Below are 15,370 nucleotides of genomic sequence, written 5' to 3'. Positions count from 1 at the left end.
TCGTATATTTCTATAGAGTTGTATGTATGGTATACTATACAAAATGAACATAAGGGTTAAGTCAATGTAATTTGAGTATATTTCTCGTACGCTTTTATAATCATTTCATATATTTCCCGAGGTAACTAAAACAATTTTGAAAATAATTTGTTCTGACCCTACATTTATTTTCCTAACTAAAATTGCAATTATTTGACGCGGTTTTTTGTTGTCTTGATCGGAATAATATTAATCTTAAATATACTTAATTTTACTTAATGTTCTATTTGTTATTCTGAATAAATATGTTTATATCCTTATGAAACCCAGACTGTTTAGATATTGCCTGAATACACTAAAGTAGAGAACAATTTCAATTCATAATTATATTAATATTATCTCGATTGAGTCAAAGCGAAAGCATTCAGACGTTTCAGATAACCTGTTCAGATTGAGGACCACGACCATCTTAATCAAAGTCTGTCTGCGAAAATCAGGCTGGCGCCCTTAAAAGTGGCACGTTCATTGGCTGTAGCCCCTTAGAAACCGACGGAGCGACACAAAGGCTCGGCGCCCAGACGCCCTGCGCTCCTTGCACTCTCCGATTATACTGTTAAGGACCATATTTCACGGTTAGTTGAACTTACTAGTGAAGCTAGTTCACGGATTGTTTAAATTTATTTATACAGTGAAGAACAGAACATTTCACGATATTTCGGGAAATCTACAGAGTTGATTTTTTGTAAAGACAACAACATTTACTTAAATCAAATAATTGTTGCCGTGGTTGTTGATTATCATCGAGTTGTCGGAATATTTAATTGTAATATTGGTTTAATTAAGTACATGATAATTTGATGAGTTAATCTGAACATAAATGTAAAATATGACAATATAAATTGAGATTGTAGCGCCCTTATGGTTTGATTATTTTTGGTCAGGCTCTAAGATGCATCGAGTCACATGGCTTGTAAACAGGATTATTATCAGACTAATTATATCGTCATTTACGTTCAAAGGGATTGATTAATTAGATTGATAGTTTCGAACATAATCCGAATTGAAATAGAGATAATACTAAATGTATCGTATCATTATTGTAGTACTATAATTAATTAATTAATTAATAACATATTGATTGCTCTACTCAAATGGATTTTTTAAACATCATTTTTGGCATCAACAGCTCCCTGTTTGTTGCAAAAAAAGTTATATCTTATATCTTTAAATTAGCAATTCTTGTATATATATATAATTGGAATCTCGGAATCGGCTACAACGATTTTCATAAAATTTAGTATATAGTAGGTTTCGGGGGCGATAAATCGATCTAGCTAGGAATCAATTTTATAAAATGACATTTTATTCGTGTTTTATCGATAATCAACTTAAACATAAACTTAACTTTTTCTCTCGGTAAGATAGAAAAATATCATTCATATTTCATCATTTTATTAATAATTCGTACTTGAATAAATATAAAAAAAAACAAAATTAAAAAAAAAACACCGAGCAAAGCTCCGGTCATCCAGGTCCCTAATTTATAAAGTGATCCAAGAAATATGAGTATTGAATTCCGATATCAAATATTATAATATTCCGAAACTTCACATCGATAATATTCCTAAGTTTTTGTGCCTTGCAAAATGTAAATTTTGTAATTTGAGATATACCATAAACGAAAGCAACCGAAAAGGCTTTTGAGATTACTATTTCCAATGTATGAAGATTTAAAAATGTAAAACATATTAATAATCCCTACGCTGTCCGTAAAAAACATTCAAAATTCCCTGCTACAGAGAGAATACCAAATGATTACAATATTCAATGTATACGAAATTAAATACCTTTTGATATCACTTTGCATGTTGATTTTTCCATAACGCATTCTGTACATCAAACAAAATGCAATTTATTTTCATTCACCGTATTCCCAAAATTTTCTTTCCGTATATTTGTAATTTAAAAAAAGTTACTATCATTTTTGCTGATTACATGAAGATATGTTGCGTTGTCGCGTAAAGTACAAAGTAAAAAAAAATATTTCCAAAGCTTATAATCATTTGAGATGAAAAACTTTTTAAAATTATTTTAGAATAGAAACACTCTCAAACACAAAAAAATATATTTATTTTAATTTATAAACACTTATTTCTATAGTATCTAAGTAAAAATGTTTATATTAAGCTACTGTACTAAGCTAAAGTATCACAAGTTTCCATTAATTGTAGATTTAAAACAAAAGAGCGTCGGTGGCTCAGTGGTCAAGCACTTGCAATCCATGTACCAATGTGTTTTCCGATTTACATATGTACATTTAACCGACGTTCTTACGGTGAAGGAAAACATCGTGATGCAACCTGCACATATCTGAGAAGAAATTCAAAGATATGTGCGAAGTCAACCAACCCACTTGGCCAGCGTGGTTGACTATGGCCTAATCACCCTTAACTTAGGGTAGGCTCCGAGCCCCTCGGTGGGGACGTATAGTGAGCTGATGATGATTATAACAAAAGTATTCCTTCCTTTAGTTCATTCAGTTAATAAATGCTATGTCTATAATAATCGTGCTGCTACGTCTTTTGATACGTAGTAATTTCTTGCTTTGATTTACATTTCTTCCATTTAATAAGCCCGACAACCGAATAAGTCAAACATGAACTACTAAGAAATTTCAACTTAAGAGGATTCGTTCGGCACGTTTAGTTCAGAACGGATCCTATTACGTTAAAAGTTTTGTAAAGACAATGTCTGAATAGAAGTCAAAGTTAAATAATGCTCTAGACAGGAATGGTTTGTTAGAAACTTATGAAAACTGAATAAAGTTCGGAATGCTTGTAATATTTCCAGAACTCAAGTCTAAGAGTTACAAGAAATGTTTTAATATATTTATAAGTAGTGAAAATACGACGTTGAAAGTACTTGGCCAGGAAGAGTAAGCATCTTACAACTGTCACTGTCTATAAAGTTCTGTCTGAACCCGCCAGGCTTCTTCTAATAATGTAAAAGCATTGTACGGGCGTTTGCTTTTGTTCGAAACAAATTATTATTATGTAAACGTTAAGGAAAAACGTGCCACAGAATAGATCGATCCGAGGATTTTTTCAGATAGATACCGTCTCTGGAATTCTCAAATTATTAGGTATTATTATTATTATTAATAGATTACCAAAGGTTCTTCTCAATTCCTAGGTTAAGAGATAAATGTAAACCCAGAATAAAACGGATCAAAAATGTAGAATAAATCTGAAAAATAATCTAGTTAACGTCACACAGAAAATCAAAAAACAATTTGTAATAAAGAAAAAACCATCCTTTAGTTGAAATTCTAGTGCAACTCGAATTTTCTTAATTACGCTCCGGACGGTACGTGGTTTATTTTGTGACCGCGGAAAGGTTTTTGGCAAGGTTGAATTCAAGTAGGCACTGTTAATTTGCAAGCTCAGTTTTCCTTCCTGCATATCATATATACGAAAATCATACATGATTTTCGTACGTTACAACGTATAATGAGAGTTTGCTAACCGATCAGAATAATATAGTTCTTATAATTAAGTTAAACTTAAATACTATGGTTTCTATCTGAATCATTATATAAATAACTCCATTCGTGCGTAGAATCGATGCTATAACTTGATAAATTTGTATTCTATTTTACTTAGGACGTTATAGACCTGGAGCCAGTTGTCGGTAGACTAACTTGAACAAAGGGATTTCAGCCAGACTTTATAGTTATATGAACGATGGCTAAGTAATAATTTTGGTATGAGGTACGGTAGAATTTATGTGGTCCCAATGTTGTGAAGAATCGTACCCTATTTCTTCTTCTTTTCAGCCATATGACTTAATTGCAAAGCCTTCTTAATTGATTACAAAGCATCGCTCATCAGCTCACTATACGTCCCCACCGAGGGGCTCGGAGCCTACCCTAAACCTAGAGTGACTAGGCCATAAATAACCACGCTGGCCCAGTGCGGGTTGGTTGACTTCACACATATCTTTGAATTTCTTCTCAGATATGTGCAGGTTGCATCACGATGTTTTCCTTCACCGTAAGAACTTCGGATAAATGTACATATGTAAATCGGAAATCGAAAAACACATTGGTCCATGGCGGGATTCGAACCCAGGACCTGCAGATTGCAAGTCAAGTGCTTGACCACTGAGCCACCGACGCTCTATACATGTAAAGCATGTTTTTTTAAAAAAAATCCGATTCATTAAAAAAAAAATTAAAGGCAAAGCTGAGATCAGACTTTTTGTTTTAAGTGATATATTATGAAAAATGTTATAAATTTTCCAACTAATACCGTTAAATGTTTTCAACTTAACTCTTTTATACAACTAATCTCATTTAGGGACTTACCACGACCCTGAATTCGCATGAGAAGTTGTGGCTGTCTGAGCTTATTAAAATTAAGAGTATTGATCTCTTGGTCAGTCTCTGCATACAGTAAAAAAAATTAAATGTACCCACGGTGACAAAAAAAAGCATTGGAACATGTGTATCGATATTGGATACTGGTAAACATAATTGTAAAAATGCGTTTAATATCATCATCATCAGCTCACTATATGTCCCCACCGAGGAGCTCGGAGCCTACTCTAAGTTAAGGGTGATTAGGCCATAGTCAAACCACGCTGGCCAAGTGCGGGTTGGTTCACGATGTTTTCCTTCACCGTAAGAACGTCGGATAAATGTACCTATGTAAATCGGAAATCGAAAAACACATTGGTACATGGCGGGATTCGAACCCAGGACCTGCACATTGCAAGTCAAGTGCTTGACTACTGAGCCACCAATGTCTCAATATAAAATAGATATATTGAGATATCAGATAGAGCGAACTGGCGACGCACTGTGGACGCCCTCTGCCCCAATACGGGAACATAGGACTTTAAGTTAAGTAAGTCATGTAATTAGATGAATCTAACTCATACCATGAGACAGACTTTGTTAAAATTGTGGTGTGATATTGTAATAAATACCAAAAAAAAAGATTCTATAATATTTTCCCTTACCTTTTTTAACTAACCAAAACATCAATTGTTCTTCGTAGTTACATAGATGCATTATTTTAATCATGCGCAGAAACCTGTTAAGTGTAACATAAGCTTAGGGGAAATGTTACGGTTTAATGGCTAAAGTCCCCCATCTCATATGAATAGACTGTTCACAGATTGTGGTATTGATATTACTGTCGAATTAGTGCGGCCTGGACATGTGTCATTCAGAACGTCCAATTCACGACGTAGCCCTAATGAGCTTATTGGATTCGCTTGACTAATTATTCCTATGCCCTATACTATTATTAAGTTTCTATATGTTTTTATGTTTTATGACGTTCATGGACATCCGCAACGCCAGAGGAACCGCAGATGCGTTGCCGACCTTTAAGGAAGGTGTACGCTCTTTTCTTGAAGGCCCCTAAGTCGTAACTTTCATGTTATACTAAAAGCATTTAATCCGCGTGTTTGTTTCATAAAAGTTTATTTCCGGTCAGGATTAAAAATTATTCAAAAGTATGCAATTGAATTCCGTAGTTACTATTTTTCTTACAGCCAATCCGCAGGCGTATGTAATCCTTTAAGCGTTTCTTGGAAGATATTTTTCTTTATGGAAATATAATGTATACACGCGCACAGCACGGCTCTAGGGGAGAAAAATATTTTTATAATACTTCAAAGGTTCTATTTTCATTTCCACGCAGGTAGAAGTTTAAGCCGTCGTTAAAATTAGCCTGGTTTTTTCAAAATCCTCTCATTAAGGAAATATAACATTTTAATGAAAGATGTTCAAAGGCGTCTGGAAAATTTTATTGTTAAATCCTACAGATTGCTTCCTGATTTTTCCAAGACGGTGCTACGAACATTATTTTGCGATTTTAGACACTTCTATTGTGATTTTATATATTTTACTCTGTTTAATAAATGTGTAAATTTCGTGTCACGATATATGTTCGCGATAAACTCACAAATTACTGAACCACTTATTATAAAATTTTGTAAGCATCTGTAATGTTTCTAAGATCTAAGATAGTTTCTATCTCAATTATTGATCTTTTTACGGAAGTACCTCGTAGGAACAAAACGGAACCCTTATAGGATCACTTCGTTGTCCGTCCGTCTGTCTGTCAAGACTCTTTTTCTCAAAAACGCGTGAAGGTATCAAGCTGGATTTTTTTTTAATTGCTATAACTACTATAAATAAAATTTATATATATTGTAATTAAATAATGTCTACAATTTTGATTTTTGAGTCTGCAAAATGTGCATTTATATGTTAACATGTTGGCAATGTTGTTTCTAAATCCACAACGCGGTTATATCAGTCCATCAAGGAAACCGCAACAACTACGAGTACACTATTAAATTAGTTCGAACCGAATGTATATTTCAAATACATACCTGTTGATACGATACGCAGTGAGATTAATGCTTATAAAAATCCGTTCAGTTTTGGATATTACCCGAAACAAACTCACACAAATAGACTGAATTTATATACGTTTATAAGAAACGAATATATTTCCACGGAATATGTTTTATTTTAACAATGGTAGAGCCCGCTTTAACATCTTCGCCCGAATTGGCCTGGCTCGCCTGGTGAAATAGTGAAGTGGAAGCAATTCCGCGTTTCGTCTGATGAGTGTGCGTCCCGGAGGCCTAATTTAGTCCACTTTCCCTTCGCACCCTTTTTTTTATAAAGAAAGGATGGGAAGTAGAAGTGGACTTTCCGGATGAGAGGATGCATGGAAAGGGAAATTTTCTTTCTGTGCATCCTCTCCACTGTCGATTTAAGGTAGGCAACGCATATGCAAATGCGCATGTCTATGGGCAACGGTCACTTTGCTATTTCAGGTGGCCGCTCGCTCGTTTGGCACCTTTTGATATATAAAAAAAAAACAATATTATGATACATTTCTGTAAATAATTTTATTAATAGTACAGATAGCATATTTGTTTTAGTTGATCTGAGATTAAAGGATTTTAACGTGGGGAGAGTACCGAATGGCCGACCCCTAGTCTCTTGTTCCAAGCATTACTAGACAGGTGCGGTGGAGACGGATTTTCAAAGCCTCCAAGTCCGATACTGAGTCGATGTGTAATCATTCTTATTGTCTGACGCCAAAGCTCAATTTGGCTAATTTTGCCATTGTTATTAGTAAGTCGCTTCACTATCTTTCTCTTATTAAGTGATGAAATATAATAAATATAATTGTGACAGTAAATCGAACGATGATATCAAAATAAATCTTACTAATATTATAATGAATGTTTGGATCTATGGATTTTTATTCGAATCTCCTGAATTCCTGAGTACGAATTTCGATGAAATTTAGCATACATATAGAACATAGTCTGGAAGAACACATAGTCTACTTATTAAGTTTTTTTAAATTCCGCCCCGATAGAGTCGCGGGCGACAGCTAGTATCTTTATATAAACAAATAGATGTGTCATTACACACGTGTTGATAAACTAACACTGCAATTTACTTTCTCTTCACACCTGAAATAACAAATCAGACATAGACACGGAGACAAATTCCTAGATAGGAAAACATAAGATATAGTTTTTATTGTATATTGCAATATCAGAGACTAGCTGTCGCACGCGATTCCGTCTGCGCGTACAGAAATGAATTATAGCAGCATGTGTGTTCTTCAAGACTATGTTCTACATTTATGCTAAATTTTATAGAGATCCGTTGAGCCGTTCTGCAGATACATTGTTACAAACAATCTATATATCCATCCATACATTCACATTCATAATATTAGGAAGACTGAATGTATACATTGATTTTTTATATTTACTTTAATACAATATAATAATAATAACAAATTAAAAAAATAAACTAGAAACGAATATCAATTCAAGGACAAAATTGTTTCGAGATTAAGCTGTACCTATCTCCCTCGTTGATGTTTAGTGCATTCCCGTCTACGGAGGGAACGATTATCGATTGCTGAATGCAAGGGTACTTTGTAGGTCAGTAGATGAAAGCGCGCCCTGCGGGAGAGCCTCACCCCCACACAATGTTACACCGACGCACTTTTACTAGTGTGATATCAAAATATTGTTGCAATGTTTTAATAAAATTAGTAATTAAAAGTACTAGTAGTAAATGTATATAACAAAAATGAGTAATATCTTACTAATATTAATTTGATTTGATATTATTATGTCGTATCGCTGAATGGACTGATAGCGAAGAGCTTCGACCAACATCTTAGAAAAGTCGCTAAACATTCGTGGATGGTTGAAGATAAATCAATGTTGATTTTAATTTCGATTAAATAAAACTTCAATAATTTATTACTCCAATAGCTCGACAACTAAAAAAAAACTTGTCTGAAGGGAAGATGTTCTATTTGCAGTAAAATATTTTCTCTTAATGATGTTTGTTCCTTTGGGAAAAGTCTGTTTGCTTATTTTTACCGCGCAAACAATTCCCCTCAAAGACGTCTGGTCATATTTTCTTAGCAACAGATGAAAACATCTCGGACGCATTTTGCTTTAAGTTTAACTGTAGAATTCTACAACCGTGATTCTTTAATGCATTCCGCCGTCTCTTTGTAAAAGCAAGGAACACAAAGTGTATCAATACACGTGTTACTTCCGTGTAATTCTACGGATAAATATAGCAAAATGTATTCTTAAAGAAAATTATATTTTTAGTAAACACGACGAATAACATTTAAAATGCAAACTATAAAAATAACAAGGCTAAATCAAAATTAGTTATACTAAATTTAAATTTTTATGAAATAGAATAGAAATTATAAATAATATTTTAAAAATATGAGTAAAGTCACAATTAACAACGAATAATGACAATAGTCGCGTCCGGTTGTCCTTTTTGCCCTGTAAAATGATATCTTGTTCCCGTGATACGGTTGCCATGACAACCAGATCCGCTATGCCTCCGCCAATTTTGGCGCTTTGCCAAGAAAGTTATTCGCTACTTTATACAAACTTTAATGTTTGTATGGTCTAACTTAACATGTTTATACATCATTGTTATTATTCTAAAGATATAGTAAAGCACACTGCAATTAATAATTAGTTTACGAATGTTTGGATGGATGTACATTTGAAGGTATATCGAAATTTGGCATACAAGTAGAAAATAGTTTGAAGGAACACATACACTACTAATTCTGTTTTATTAATTCCACGCGAACGGAGTCGCGAGCGACAGCTAGTTAATTATAACGCCATAAAAAGAAGAAATCAACAACTGTACTCGTTCTACAAGTTGAATATCTTACCTTGACCTAATTATAAATAGTAAATACAAAATAAACGTAAACACGTCCAAGAGAATAAAAATTAAAAAATAAGTGCATGCCAGCGTAAATAATTAATTTATCTCGGAACCTTCCATAAGTGACCGGTTAGGATTCAATCAATATCGAGCAGCTTTTAAATAAACCAGCGCTGTAAATGTCAACCAAGAGTTGAAAAAGTTCTACTCCGATATATTAATAACTTAAGTTTGAATTATTTGATATAAAACAAGCCTTAATTAAATATTTGTTTTATAAGTAAAAACTATAAGCTATTAACAATATTATAATGTAATTTAAATTAGTCTGTGATTAATAAAAAAATTTAATGTTGTAAAAAAATAATTCCTATTCCTATATATTCATTTATTTATAATATTTTTAATATGGTAAATTTCATATGTATAAAGAATAAAAAATTATACAAAATATATTATATTAAAAATAGAATACCACCAGCTGCGGAATCCCACGACTCAATAACCAGTGGTCAGGGCTACAGTGCAGTGATAGAGTTTCTATCGTATTATTCCTATGTTTAATAAATAAAACGCTTCTATTTATACTAAGGCGTCAATTTAAAAGACTTACAAGTTTTCCCCTTTAAAAATAACTAGCTTTCTCCCACGACTACGTCTGCACGGAAAAAAAACAACTTAATTATCCTATGTGTTCTTCCAGACTATGATCTACATCCGTGACAAATTTCATCTAGATCCGTTCAGCCGTTCTGGAGATACATACAAACAAACATTCATCCATCCATCCATCTAAACATTTGCATTTATAAAATAAATAAGAAGTAATATAGTGAGATTGAATCATTAACTTATTAACTTGATGGATTAATTGTTAACTATTCTAATTCAATTTCAATAACTGTGTATCATCATATTTATAAATTCAACAAATGTTACAAGGAAATCTTATTGAATACAAAGAAAAAAAAACATTTATAACTTAATAAATATAAAATGTACTTTATTAGCGCGTCGATAAATAATGCGCAATTAACATAATGTTTCGAAGTTGCACAGACTCTATATAAATATTAAAATAACATTCAACAGGTGAGTCACGCAAAACAATCGAGATGCGTTGCAGCTACGCTCACGAGTTTCCACTGCCGAAACATTTGTCTAATATAATATAGTTATCTCTGTTATTACAAAGCGTATCGTGATGTCAACATGTTTTTTTTATAACAGAAGGGGTCAAACGAGCAGCAGGAACACCGAGGTGTTCAACGACGCCCATGGACATCAGCAATACCAGAGGAACCGCAGATGCGTTGCCAGCCTTTGGGATGGTGATTAGCTCGCTTCTTGAAGGAGCCTAAGTCGAAGCGGTTTGAAAATACCGCCGAGGACAGACTATTTTCCACAACGCTGCTGTGCGAGGCAGGAAGTTTCGCGCAAACCGCACGATTTTTCAAAAATATTTTGGTAGTAGGAATCCATGATTTTGATTACTCTGGTAATTACTTCATTCCATACCTGCACTCTGCATTTTTATTATCAAATACAAAATAATGTACAATAATTTCATTATGTAATCTATTTTATTAAAACTTTCTCAATATAATTTAGCAAATTTTCTTACAATACGATGAAAAACATAACCTTAACCTTCAAATAACCATCGGAATTATGAAACGTGCAGAGGAAAATCAATACAAAAAGGAAGCCTGATTACATTTCCCCTTAAAGGATAATGTTTGCGTTGGAAATTAAATAGTAGGGGCGAGTGGACAATAGATTTATTAAAAAATATTGATCCTCAGTCGGAGCTTTGATGTCAATGAGAACGTATGATGTCTTTATAAGGGTTGATATTGGTTTTTATTATTCGCATCCACAAAAGATAGAGTACACCCTTTCATACAACACTAATTGGTTCTAAAGTCGATATACCGTAGCTTTAATATCATTATATCTATGTTTATAAAAAGGTTTGAAACATTGTATTGTAATATTTCAATCATGAATAGGACACTTTTAAAAACTAGATAATTGAACGAATCACCAAATGTACACTAACGCTATTAACCAAAAACCTACAGATTACTAATGAGTCTAGAGAGTTTGTAATTTTTAGTACTTCTTAACTATTTAATAGTAAGGATTTAAAAATATTTATAACTAGCTGTCGCTCGCCACTCCGTCCGCGCGCAATTAAAAAAAAAACATAACTATTTGGCTTTGTGATCTTCCAAACTATATTCTACATCTTTACGAAGTTTCAGCGAGATCCATTCAGCCGTTTATATGGGAAAAAGAAAAGGGCTGTTTTTAGAGTTTTCGCTATTTTTATACCTTCCCTAGACCTCCACGAACATTTCAAGACCAAGAAAAGATAAATCCATTCACCCTTTCTCGAGTTTTAGCAAGACTAACAAACAGCAATTGATCGTACCGTACCGTACCTCATAGGAAATAAACGGAACCCTTGTAGGGTCACTTTGTTGTCCGTCCGTCTGTCTGTCAAGAACCTTTTTTATGTATACAGATAGATAGATGGAATGGTTACTGAATCGAGTTGAACAATTTATATAATTTCTCGTTAATCATGATATAGATAGTAGCATCTCCACAAAAGTAAAATGGCATACCAGTTAAAGAGTTCCCATTGAAGTTTGATAATCATCAAAGTTACACCTCTGTGGAGTACAGAAGCTAGGATTAATTGGATGCGAATCGGGATTACGCTCAGTTGCTTGTTGTGCAAACTTCATCTGAACTGTACCCTTTCCCTTTGTACTGTGCAAACTATTTACGAATTGTCCAGGCACCGTTTTCAATGGTATGTGTTGAAGTAGCTACATACGTGTAAAATTTTATATGCTCGTACTATATTACTAGTCTTACTTATATTATAAATGCGAATGTTTAAATGGATGTATGTTTGTTTGAAGACATCTTCAAAACGGCTTAACAGATCTTGATCAAATTTGTTTTTTATTCCGTACGAACGGAGTCGCGTGCAATCGCTAGTATATTACTTTACCTCCTCTAACGTGTGAATAAATCGTATACAACACTCGTATGTTCTTAATAAACTAATTAATAAAGATTAGAAGCATAACAAAAGGTGACGAGAAGTCTCAAGATGGATGAGACGCAACAAGTTTATGCCACCACTTAAAAAAAACACAATAAGATACTTCACACATAATGCATCCGATGCTTGCATATTTAGACGGATTATCACCGGATAACTAGTATGGGTGGAGTACACATTCCAAGCTATAACAATTATTAAATGGAATGTAGTGAAACTACATAATTATTCACAAACCAAAGCGTAGTTTAACTAGATCTGGCACATACTGCGTCACAAAAACTGACTCAATATTTTTATTACGTTTATCACTATTTACGGAAATATAATCTTATATATAAAATACTCGTGTCACAATTTTCGTTCCCATACTCCTCCGAAACAGCTTGACCGATTCTCATGAAATTTTGTGAGCATATTGAGTAGGTGTGAGAATTGGGCAACATCTATTTTTAATCCCGCGCGGACGGAGTCGCGGGCGACAACTAGTTTATATGTAGATATATACTCAGTTGTATAAAGTTACATATCGCTTAAAATCTATTTGAAAAACTACATCAAGAATCGTTCCTTCGTCAATAACTTCTCAAAAGTAGAAAAAAAGCGATTCAAATCTTCGACTGAATTTTTCTGTTTACAAAATGTATTCGTTTGTCTAAAACAACATTTGCAAAGTTTAAGTAGTAGGTAAATGAAAAGAAAAGAAAATCCAAGTCTACAAACTTCGGGTTCAGTTAACAAAAAAGGTCAAGGCCTCCACAAGTCTGTTGATTTATGTTGAAAGTATGTAGCTGATGCCCGCGACTCCGTCCGCGCGGAATTAAAAAAAAAAATTAGTCTTTGTGTTTTTTAAGCTACATCCTACATCTATGGAAAATTAAATCGAGATACCGTGTTCCGTTTTGGAGATACCTTCTAACAGACATCCATCCATACATCCCAACTTTCGCATTTATATTAGTAAGATATTCTTTGAAAGCCATAAAAAATCTATAGCGAGTTCAACATCAACAAGAACGTACTGAAGGTAAAGGGTACCTTTTGCTTTTGTTTAAAGAAAAAGTCAGTGCATTTATTCGACTTCTCAAGTTAAAAACGAGTAAAAGGACTGCAAAACTTTTGTTAGTTTTCTAAGACATTTGTATGTAATTTGTACCTGCGCCTCTTTTTATAGCTGATGTTATTGTTCAAGTTAATTAGAAAATAATTTTAAATAATTAAAATATAGATAATACTAAAATTATAATTTTAGCTTGTTCCATATACGTTACCAACCTTTAAAAAGGGAATTAGGAAAGAAGTGAGTTTGGCTATTCGTATATCTTTTAAATAGTACCGGCCGAAACTACTTTAAACTGGTTTTAAGTGACATCATGATATTTCTACAACATATACTTACCGGTGTCTTCTTGTGAAGATAGACTTAATTTTTCTTTCTGTAATTTGTTTTTCACACGTACATTTTCTTTTAGGTGTCGATCACATTAGCGTTGAAAAATCGCATCTAAATCGAATGAGATGCGACTATATCTATGTAACCCTACATGACTTGGATTACACTGAGCTATGAGGAGCTTTTTTGTCTACCTTTATATAAGTCATGTCATGATTTAGTAGCGATTATTATTTATATATCTCTCAAGGATATGATTTAACATTAAGGTTTATAAAAACCTTGACAACCAACCCCACATGAGTGAGATAAGGCCAGGAAGAAGTTAGTCATACTTATTAAGGTGTTCGTAGTTATTAAGATTTCCTGTATTCTAAAGAAGTTCCTATTTCAAACAGTGAGTTGTAATATTTTGCTCCCCGGTGTGTAATAGTTGGTTTTATAATTGAACCTTTTTGTACTTACTGAATGATGAAATACTTACCATGTTGATGTGATCTCAAGTAGTGCGCCGTGAGTCTGAGAACGCTTGTCTTGTCAACTTTCCGTGTCATAGCCTGGACAGGTGGTACGATTTTGCTTAGTTCCTTAATAGCTTTATTCATCTTGTCTCGACGCTGTTTTTCAGCTTTGTTCCGCAAGTCTCTCGGCGATTCCCTAAAATCAAAATAATGATAAGACATGTGGTTCCAATTTTTTCATCTTATTTTACGTAATATTAACCTTTTGATACATTATTTGGCTCTAAAAATTATAAAAGTGTGGTCAAAGATAGGGCTGCCGCCTTTCAATAAAACCGACCGACCGACAGTGACCCTATGTTAACCCTTGATCTTGACCCGAAAACATTCTCGTAGACGCCAGACCCTTAGCCTAAATATGCGATGCAAACTCGATAAGTTGCAACCAATTACAAAAAAATAGCAGCCCTGATTATCCAGTTTTGCGAATGCGTAGTACATTGCGTTCAAGAATGCATCAATAATAAAAATCAACGAAATCTGTTATGTAACTAAAAACAAGGTTAACATGACAAGTTTTAATGAATAAAAAAATAATAAGCATTTATTTATACCACTTTGGAATACGAATCCATTGTTGTTGAAAAAAGCTAATATGGTAAAAATATTGCAACGTTTCTGTGTAATGTAATGTACTTTGCAGTGTTAGAACAGGCGTTTTTTTCATTGGCAGGCTTGAATGAAATAATATAGACAACGCAATAAAAAGCGCTGACGGAAAAAATGTAAACAATATTCTAATTCGTTCCAAATAATGTCAGGTTAATTCGAAACAGGTTTTTTTGTGACTGATGTGCCACTGTTTGCCTTGAGGCATTTACAGCTTCACCGGGCTTGAGGTGGCCGAGCGCAGATGGCACTTAGCTTAAACCTCGTTTAAGAGTAAGCGAAACGTAGGTAAATTACAAAAAGAAGTCGCATTTATTATGAAAAGAATAAGCTTGAATCAAAAACTGAAGAGGATTCACATTTATTTAAAACGAATGCTAAGAAGATTAGACCTGGCATTACTATTGAATATAATTTCTGACAAATCGTGTAAACGACCATTTTTCAATTACAAACATTTCGTTCATGTAAAGTTTCGAGATGTGTTAAAAATTTTAATGGAGTTACGTGAA

At 33.5% G+C, this 15,370-nt stretch overlaps 1 protein-coding gene across 2 annotated transcripts in view; it reads right to left on the bottom strand.

Annotated features, from left to right (window-relative positions):
- Positions 1-15,370, bottom strand: part of BmMET2 (juvenile hormone resistence protein II) — a 49,953-nt gene that overhangs the window by 21,793 nt on the left and 12,790 nt on the right. For both annotated transcript variants that reach the window (XM_013324077.1, XM_013324078.1), the window contains exon 2: positions 14,213-14,385. In XM_013324077.1, coding sequence (XP_013179531.1) covers positions 14,213-14,385 — 173 coding nt within the window. The remainder of the gene's footprint in view (positions 1-14,212; positions 14,386-15,370) is intronic.

Source organism: Papilio xuthus, unplaced genomic scaffold (genome assembly GCF_000836235.2).
Source record: "Papilio xuthus unplaced genomic scaffold, Pxut_1.1 DF825017.1, whole genome shotgun sequence".
In the NCBI taxonomy this organism is placed as follows: Eukaryota; Metazoa; Arthropoda; class Insecta; order Lepidoptera; family Papilionidae; genus Papilio; species Papilio xuthus.
Note: the sequence above shows the minus strand (reverse complement) of the source record. Positions and strands in the feature narration are given on the sequence as shown.